The sequence below is a fragment of the Dryobates pubescens genome, chromosome 12 (assembly GCF_014839835.1).
Source record: "Dryobates pubescens isolate bDryPub1 chromosome 12, bDryPub1.pri, whole genome shotgun sequence".
NCBI lineage: Eukaryota > Metazoa > Chordata > Aves > Piciformes > Picidae > Dryobates > Dryobates pubescens.
Genome location: NC_071623.1, coordinates 25078305 through 25087631, shown reverse-complemented (window position 1 = coordinate 25087631; position 9327 = coordinate 25078305). Strand labels below are relative to the sequence as shown.

General features: G+C 44.1%; 1 protein-coding gene across 3 annotated transcripts in view; it reads right to left on the bottom strand.

Annotated features, from left to right (window-relative positions):
* Positions 1-1976: 1976 nt before the first annotated feature.
* APP (amyloid beta precursor protein) overlaps positions 1977-9327 on the bottom strand; it is a 212352-nt gene continuing 205001 nt past the window's right edge. For all 3 annotated transcript variants that reach the window (XM_054166113.1, XM_054166112.1, XM_054166114.1), the window contains one exon: positions 1977-3289. In XM_054166113.1, the coding sequence (XP_054022088.1) occupies positions 3188-3289 (102 nt within the window). In that variant the 3' untranslated portion in view covers positions 1977-3187. The remainder of the gene's footprint in view (positions 3290-9327) is intronic.

The following is a 9327-nucleotide window of genomic DNA, read 5'->3' as shown; positions in this document are numbered from 1 at the left end:
CACACAACAGGAAGCTGCACAGTTTTTCCTACCACTGATTCAGAATAGCATACTGCATCCTCACAAGGTGGCTTGTGAAACTACCTGCCCTGGCTGTCCTCTCACTGAAGGAATACATACACCTCCTGGTCAGCAAGCCAGCACAGCTGTGTACAAGGTGCGATGGGTTGAGTTGAATCTGCTGGTGCATATTCAATACCAAGCTGATATCATGCCAGCTTCCAAATCAAAGTGCTGGCTGGAGCAAAGTATCATGGGGCGTGATGTTCACACTGTAACATGAAAGGCTTCCTGTTCCAGTTGCGTCTTCTGTCTTCCAGTTGTCTGGAGTGGGCTGCTGTGTGCTTGTGTGAGTGTAGGGGAACTGTTTTATCGGTGGCTTCTGCTGCTGGTTTTGCTATGGCAACTGACATCACACCTGGAATACTGTGTCCAGTTCTGGGCTTCAAGAGAGATCCACTGGACAGAATCCAATGGAGAGCCACAAGGATGATTAAGGGACTTGAGCACCTACCCTATGAAGAGAGACTGAGAAACCTGGGGCTGTATAGTCTTGAGAGGACTGAGAAGGGATCTGATCAACGCCTATAAATATCTGAGGGGTGGATGGGACCAATCACTTTTTGGTGGTGCACAATAATAAGACAAAAACCAATGTGTTCAAGATTGAACATAGGAGATTTCACCTCAATATGAGGAGAAACTTCTTTACAGGGAGGGTGACAGAGCAGTGGAACAGGCTGCCCAGAGAGGCTGAAGAGTCTCCGTCTCTGGAGCCTTTCAAAGCCTGCCTGGATGCATTCCTGTGCAGACTACCCTAAGTGATCCTGCTCTGGCACAGGGGTTGGACTCAATCTCTGAAGTCCTTTCCAACCTCTAATGTCCTGTGGTTCTGTGAGCATGTCGTCTCATTAAACTCCTTATCTCAACCCAGAAGGCTTTTTTCGTATGTTACTTTCCCTCCCATCTGTATGTGAGGGTGCACTTGTGGGAGTGGACTTTGTTAACCCAGGACACCAGGGGAGCAGGTGAACTGGCCAAACAAGTGAGGTTTTGTGGAAGGTCTTGGTTGGGGAAGGATGAGTCAGTGAAACAGGGCTGGAAACTGTAGTATTCTCTCAGCTGAGGTCCAGAGCAACTCTTCTATTCACCTGAGCTGTGCAGCCTCACTGTAGTTATGCTACACCTCGCTGTGCAGACAAGAGCTGCAGGTGAGGCTGGAGAAAAGGGCTGCCATGGCTTGCAGACAAACCAATTTAACAAGGGGCTTTCCCTGGATGGATCTTGCTGTCTTTATTCTACTTCTAGTTCTCTATCCCCAGTCCTGCTTTATCTAATCTGTTTGCTGCAGAGAAACAGTAATTCTCTTTTGTGTTCATGCAATTCCTACTTCACTACTCAGCTTTTAGCTCCATCAGCTGATCTCCAAGCTCAACCTGAGGGGTCCTTGCTGTGCTCTGGTAGAGGCTGCTTTGAAGATCACCAGGTCCACTCACCTACCGTGGTCTTGCCACTCTTGGCAGGTGAGCCCTGTACCGCAAATGTGCCCCTAGAGGGCACTGAAGGAACCTCTGAGACAGGCTTCCAGCCAGCAAAGCACAGAAGGTGCCTGGCTGGCATTTATGTACAATGGCTGACCAAGGTCTTTGCCTTTTTCCTGCAGCTTTGGGGAAAAAAATTACTGGTGGTGCTGTTCTAGCCTTCCCAGGCACTCACTGTCATACTGCATTAATGGGCTGGATGGTCTTGCAGCCTGGGAGGCTCTTGGTGTTCATGGATGAAGAACGTTGCAGGTCACTGATCTCACCAGGAAGCCGACAGAAGTGGAGCAGCAATGTTGAGAGAAGAGACTGCCAGCAAGTTGCTCCTGGGGACGCATGGGGAGGCGAAAGGTTGCGTCATTCATGCTGGGCTCCTCTGCTCAAGCGAGGGCAGCTGGCCGGCGCAGAAACACACCACTACAAGAGGGCTCCTCCAGGAATGTATTTATTTACATTAAAACACTATTATACAAACTGAAAGAAAGGAAAAGGGAAAAAAAAAGGAAAAGAAGACATCTTAGAGAGGCAGGTGTTCTAAAGTCAGTGCCCTTCACTCCCCACCCCATCTCACTGCCATCTCCCTTCTGCTCTGGTCTGACTGCGAGTGCCGTGATCCTTGTAGGTAAATCCCTTCTCAGCCCTCTCTCAGTGTGAACATCCATCCACTTTGCCATTTAAGTGGCTTTTAGAAAACTTCTGCTTTCTGCCTGCAAAGAAAACTCTTGCCCAAACGTTCTTTTTTTCTTAATTTATTTATGTAACACAGTGTAGAAAGCTATCAATTCATAAGCAATGGTTCTGTACAATCATCCTGCAGAGGATCCCTGTTAATTTTCAACCAGCAGGCACTTTCCCCACCCCCCACCCCAAGAAGTGCTCACAATTAACAGGGATTCTTTTTAATATTTTTTTTTTGTTGTCTTTTTTTTTTAAGATCAAAAAGATACATGGAAAAGAAAATAGAAGTTTACCTTCCAATGCCTAAAGTGTGCACATAAAACAGGCACAAAGAAACGAATGCGTATTCCCATGATTTCTACGTCACTAATACAGCAGGAGCAACAATCTGTACAATAAAATGCAGCTGCAGAGGGAAAAGAATTTCAGTAACTCATCTGGAATACCTTTTAAAAAACGTTGTTTTCCTTTAAAATGCATAGTGATCAGAAACAAAAAGAAGAAGTAGCTCAGCAAAGAGAAGCAGCTAAACCCCACAGACACGGAAAGCATCCCCCATCAATTCTTAAAGCATATTTCAATCAGGACTTAGTTTTTGTCACAAATCACAAGAATAATATACAACTGGCTAAGGAGCTACGTGATAAATAATTGGGAGAGAGAATCTATCCATGCACTAGTTAAATACAGCTAGCCTCTTTACAGTACACAAAAAACATTCATTAATAATGTAGTGTAAAGACTGAAATGTAAAGAGAAAGAGAGAGAGAGAAAATACATTACTGATTTTATTAATTCAAGTTCAGGCATCTACTTGTGTTACAGCACAGCTGTCAAAAGGCGAGAATGAGTAAATAATAAAACAGAGTGTTTGTTTTTCCTTTCTTTCCACATTATTCTATAACTGAACACCGATGGGCAGTGAAGCAATCATTCTGCTGTCCAACTCGTGAGGCTGCTGTGGTGTCCTAGTTCTGCATCTGTTCAAAGAACTTGTAGGTGGGATTTTCATAGCCATTTTGCTGCATCTTGGAAAGGTGGCGCTCCTCTGGTGTCACTGCAGCATCCACCTGTCGTAAGAAGAAACGAACAGGCTCACATTTTTGCTTGACTGACAGCTTACCTCACATGTCCCTCCCATCTGGACTCAAGCAGCAAGTATCCTCTAAACACAATGCAATTTGTTTGACAGGTTCTTCCTTGTCTCCTCCTCCCTTTTTTTCCCCTCTCCTTCTAAATGAAGAGGGGAAAGTAAGTTAGGTCCCAAGCCCAGTCTAAATCTCAAAAGCAAGTCTAATATAAAGCTGTCTGAGAAGTGGTAAAGACGATACTCCATTATAGAGTATTAAATCATGGTTTAGTCATGAGGTCTGTGGTGACAGGTTGGACTTAATGATCTTTGAGGTCTCTTCCAACCTTGGTGATTCAGTGATTCCATAAACCTAGGGCCTGGAGGCCCTCACTTTGTCTGAAGAGAACTGTCTCTGAAAACTCTTCTCTCCAAGATATGCAGGACTGCAAATGGTCTCATGAACAAAACCAACAGACAGCACTGCACCCAGCAATAAATAAGAAGCCAGCAAACATCTTTAAAGGTGACTTGCAAGAGACAGCCCTTGCAGCTGTGACAGTCATGCTTCACTTTTTGGACAGAGTAATATGCAGAAAATACGGCAGTAGGAACAATTCTGCAACTCAGTTTTTTGCTTCAGAACTTCAAGATGAGCTGGCCAAATTCAGCAGTATCAGCTTTGTTTTCTGTTGCATGGCACAGCAAGCAAGTCACTCCACAAACTAAAAAAGGGGATATATTTTGCACCTCCCTGCTAGTCTCCCATTATCAGTTGGACTTTTTCCACTAGAATAGATACTGCTATTTATACTTGGGATCAGCGAGCTCTGAAAAGGAAAAGCTCAGTTGCTTGAGGCTGCTTTCTGTCTGTATTTTGCCCTCAGATCTTTTGTGGGTGCTGTGGTCTCAAGATCTAGAAAGATTAAATGGAAAATAAATGAAATGAGGGTAGCAAAGAAATGTCAGAGTAGCCAGACACAGGGTGACCAAAGAATCCCATTGCACTTGTGGAAGCAGTACTTCTCTGTCTCCAGGGTCAAGTTTGGTTCACTTTAGTGAGAAAAAACTTGATGTGTCTGCACTGGTTTAAGTACTTCTGCTTAACAGAGAATGACCTTTCTTGATTATCTGGAAGACAGGCAAAACCACAGCTCAGTCAAGACTTCTCCACTGAATACCTGCTGCTCCACAAATGACTTTCATCTTTCACTGACCATTATGGTAAAAGGTAAGATTTCATCAAATTAGGATGGACAAGAACACTCTCTAAATGTTAATTAGGTATTTTACTTCTGCTGCATGAGCTCAATTTTTGAGTGTATTCAAACCCCACTGCATTCTGGCTCTCTTGCTGAGCACCTATGGTTAATAGCTTGTCAGCTATTTCATTTGCTATCTGGTATCTCTGGTGTTTGGCAGCTCTTAAAAAAAGAAGGTAACAAGTGAATTTTACATCATCAAAAACTGAAAACTAGGAAGGTGTCTAAGACTCTGTTTGGTACAAACATTTTCCTGTGGATTACTCTAAGTATTGACCTTTAGGAGAAATGGCCACTTACTTTTAGCATAAAACCAGCTTTGTGGAAAAGGGAAAGTCTATTCTCTCAAGAAGCCTCATACAGTAGGCTAACTTACTCTAACCTTTTAATAAAATATCAAAGGAGAAGTACTTATGTCTGATACTCACTTTAAATCTAATCTACAATATTGGAAAACACTCAGCTTAGTGAGGACAGACTATGACCTTCAGTAAATTACTACCTGATACCTTGGAGAAAGATTAAAGCTATGTTCTTCCACGCTTGGGACAAGCACAGGCTGCTCAGCTTGGTTTTTGCAGCCATTCTTGTACTGCAGTGGGTTATACCACAGTACCATCTTTCCCACAGTACCAACCCAAAAATGGCTCCTCAGCCATCTTCTGTCTTCATGTTCTAGTTGGGTAAGAAAATGTTCTGTGTGTAGCACATGCTCTTGACTGCTCAGAGGAACTGCTAATCCCAAATCCGATCTGTTTTCGTATCTGTGCCCCTTCTAAATCTCCTTCTTCGTGTTCCAAATCTCAAATTGTGTTTTCAATCAACTTTCTATCTTCCATCAAATGTTTTCCTTATGCAGTGACTGAACATTTCTGTGCAATGCCCAGCTTCAGGGGTCACATGTGGCATTTGCTCACAAAGTTATTGTGAAACTCCATAGCTGGGAGCCTTGAGTGTTCCAGCAAACCCTTGACTTCTTCCAGCAGGAAACAGGATGCCAGGCAGAAAGGATCACTGACATGGTGCTTTCTGCCTTTCTGGTTCTGCATTATAATTTGGCCTTTTTTTGGCTATTAAAATACTTCCACTCAAAGGCTGTCTTTCTCTCTCTCTTTTTTTAAGCTGGATTTGTACCAAGCAATTCCCTTATGCAGTCAGCTCCAAGGCTGTCTATTTCTTCGCCTCTTGTGCCATGCCGTCTGGCAGTGAGATGTTGTTTAGAGAGATGGCACCCTTGCTTTAAGCTTTTCTTTCCAGATTTCCCTTGTTTTAGAAACTGGGGAGGGGGGAAGATGGTGCTTTTCTTCCCCTGTCCCTCTCTCTCTCTCTCTCTTCAGAAGTGACACAAAGAAAAATATTTTCTTCTGAAGGACAGGTTTCCCCTGGCCAGCCTATGTGAGCGGTGAGTGCTCAGCTTGGCTGTCTATAATCATTTTGATCCATCAAGGACAGGAGAACCCCTGGGAATTTCACAGCCCATCTCCTCTTCAACCTCTACACCCAAATCCCCAAGACATTTCTGTACAACGATGTGCTCAGCAGCTGGCATGTAACTGTGTACTTGCATTGCAAGGATCCGTTCGTGCCTGCTGCTGCTCGAGTCTCACCTACACCCAGCAGAGAGAGCAGCAGTGGGCTTGGATGAGAGGCACTGAGAGAGCTGCAACAACTCACAGCACTCATGTCTGCAATCAGCTCCAGAGGCTGGGTTGCTTCCTGCTGCTTTACCTGTCCTTTCTCCACAGCTTGCCAGCTTCTCCCTTCACGAGAATGCACCATTTAAATCATATGCCATGATTCAACTTCTGGCACTACTTTGATGCTGCTGCTGTTGGGCAGCACTTGTTTTCTTCGAAGCAGGTATGTCATCAGTGTAACAGCAGTAGGGGCTAACAAGTCCATTCTATAGAGGTTTTGTACAAACACATACAAGACCTAATCCCTGCCTTGACTACCACACAAATTTAATAGCATTAACTGCTTTGGTTGTGACAATGCTGCTGCGTGCCATCTGCTGCTGCTGGAGTTGTCACTAATGAGGCTGCTAAGGAAAAAGAAGAACAAAGCAGGGAAAACAGCAAATGTTCCTGTAGCCTTCTTGGCATTTGTAGAAAACAACAATACAAAGTGTGTGCAGAGGAAAAGCCACCCTTCCTTTCCTTCCTGAAGGGTCTGCTGTAGCACCAAGTCAGCCTTGGTTTTTGTGAACAGTAACACCACACTACCACAGGGTCTAGTGCTTCTGTAAGAAGTCAGAGCCTCACAACACACAACTAAACCCACCAACAGATTCTCTTTTAGCATGAAATTAAAGCACAGCATGAAGCCCTGGGGTTGAAGGATTTGGGATATCTGTGTTATCAATACATGCCTGAGAGCATCTTTCTCTCTAGAAGGCTCCCCCTACTAGGCTGGGATGCAAAGCAGGGCTACACCAGAACCTGTGCTGAGCTTCTTCAGATTTAAGCACCAAGCAACACTGTATTGAACTCTGTCACCCATTTTAGCTTAAGCCTCCCACTCAGCACTTCTTAGTCAGGACTAGAAGACGTGATAAGCACACAGCACAACCTGCTTGTGGGAAAGAAATGGAGTAAGACAACAACATAAATAAAAAAGAATCTAAGAAAGTGCAAGGCAGAAGAAACAAACAAAAATAATTCAAGAGAAGCCTGGGAGAAAATCAGGGAGGAGAAAGATGAAGAAACAATGAGCAAGGGCAGTAAAATGAGACTGCATTTTTAACACCCTTGCACAATATTCCATATTAAAAAGCCTAACTTTGATAAAACCAGTTTATCCCAACAGTCCAATAAGCTCTGCAATATGGCATTTCTGGGATGAAGGGGATTGATTGAAGCTCCTCCTTGCAGGCTTAGTCCATTAGTTTTGAATTTTTTATTTAAAATTTCCCCTTTAGTCTTCAAAATGAGTAGTGCTGATACTCCCTCTCCTTCCTGGAGCTGACTGCTGCAGGGTAATCCATCTCACTGCCACCCCACATGCACTATCACTCATCCTGAATGTTGTCTTTTCTGCTCAGCCAAACTCTTCTCCTCATTCCTCACCACCTCTGTCCTAGGCATTGCTCTGCCAAACAGCATGCCTTGAACCTGATTAGCTCTCTGTCAGAAAACCCCCAAAGCCTTTTACCATTTTAAGAAGCTTTCTGCATCCATTATGGAGGTGGCAGAAGTTGAACACAGAACATAAGAGGTGTGGGTACTTTGGTGCTGCTGAGAAGCAGCCTAGACACTTCTCTTTTTCATGCCATGATGTCTCTTGAGAAAGCAGCTCAGTCAGGTAGATAACCTCTTTTGAGACTGTCTGTCCATCTATCCTCTTCTGCTTCAGCCTATGAATCTTTCAAACAGAAAATCCTAATGTGGAGTCAGGAAGACTGTAATGCTGCTGAAAAATTTATGTGCTGCCTCTATGCATGTGGGGCAGATCAAAAACCCAGACAGGAGGTGCTGGCAGCCACAGCACTGTGGTTTAAATAATGATAAATGGATCACAGAATCACAGAATGTAAGGGGTTGGAAGGGACCTCTAGAGATCATCTAGTCCAACTCGCCTGCCAAAGCAGGATCACCTAGGGCAGGCTGCACAGAACGCATCCAGGTGGGTTTTGAAAGTCTCCAGAGAATGAGACTTCACAGCTTCTCTGGGCAGCATGTCCCAGTGCCCCATCATCTTCACTGTAAAGCTACTGCTGTGAGCCCTCCTGTTGTCACCTTTCCCCATCCTGATGGAGGTCTTGCCTCCATAATAGAAAGCAAATGAGCTCCAAAGAGGAGATCCTGAAAGAGGAGGAGATGACACAGTCTGTTGAATTCTGGAGCACAAGACAGCTGAGAACCTCTCTTTTGCTACCTGCATTCATGGAGCAAGTAACCTGCTCTAGACAGATGGAGTGTGTGCACCGGCAAACACCACCTTTAAATTGTCTGTTGGAGTGCTTATGTGCACATACAACAAGCAATTTTCAATCTCTCCACCATTTACTTAACTGTGGTAGTCTTCCTGGGGAGGCTGAAACCTCTTTGAAACATTTATATTCTCAGACTCAAAAGAAAATGATTTTGACACTTTTCCTAAAGTTGGACAAGTATATTTCTCCTCAGAGCTGAAAAACCCCCAAAAACCCAAACAAACCCCACGCTAACAGGATTTTTAATAGCATCTTTCGTTAAAGAAATAGTGACGTGAGTAAAAAGTACTGCAGTAAGAGTTCACCTTTTAGCAGATGAGAATACAGGTGGAACAGGACCTGGTTTGTAATTAAATAGAATAGAATAGAATAGAATAGAATAGAATAGAATAGAATAGAATAGAATAGAACAGAATAGAATACAACAGAACAGAACAGAATAGACCAGGTTGGAAGAGACCTTCACGATCATCGCGTCCAACCTATCACCCAACACTATCTAATCAACTAAACCATGCAACGAAGCACCCTATCAAGTCTCCTCCAAAACACCTCCAATGATGGTGACTCCACCACCTCCCTGGGCAGCCCATTCCAATGGGCAATCACGCTCTCTATGAAGAATTTCCTCCTAACATCCAGTCTAAACCCCCCCTGGTGCAGCTTGAGACTGTGTCCTCTTGTTCTGGCGCTGGTTGCCTGGGAGAAGGCATCCATTACCAAAGAGCTAATGCTGCATCCATTACCACAGAGCTAAAACTCTCACAGTAACTTCTGACATGCAACAAACAGGTTGCAAATTGTGATAAAATGTGCCCAGCCAATCCAGAGGTGTTATTTTTA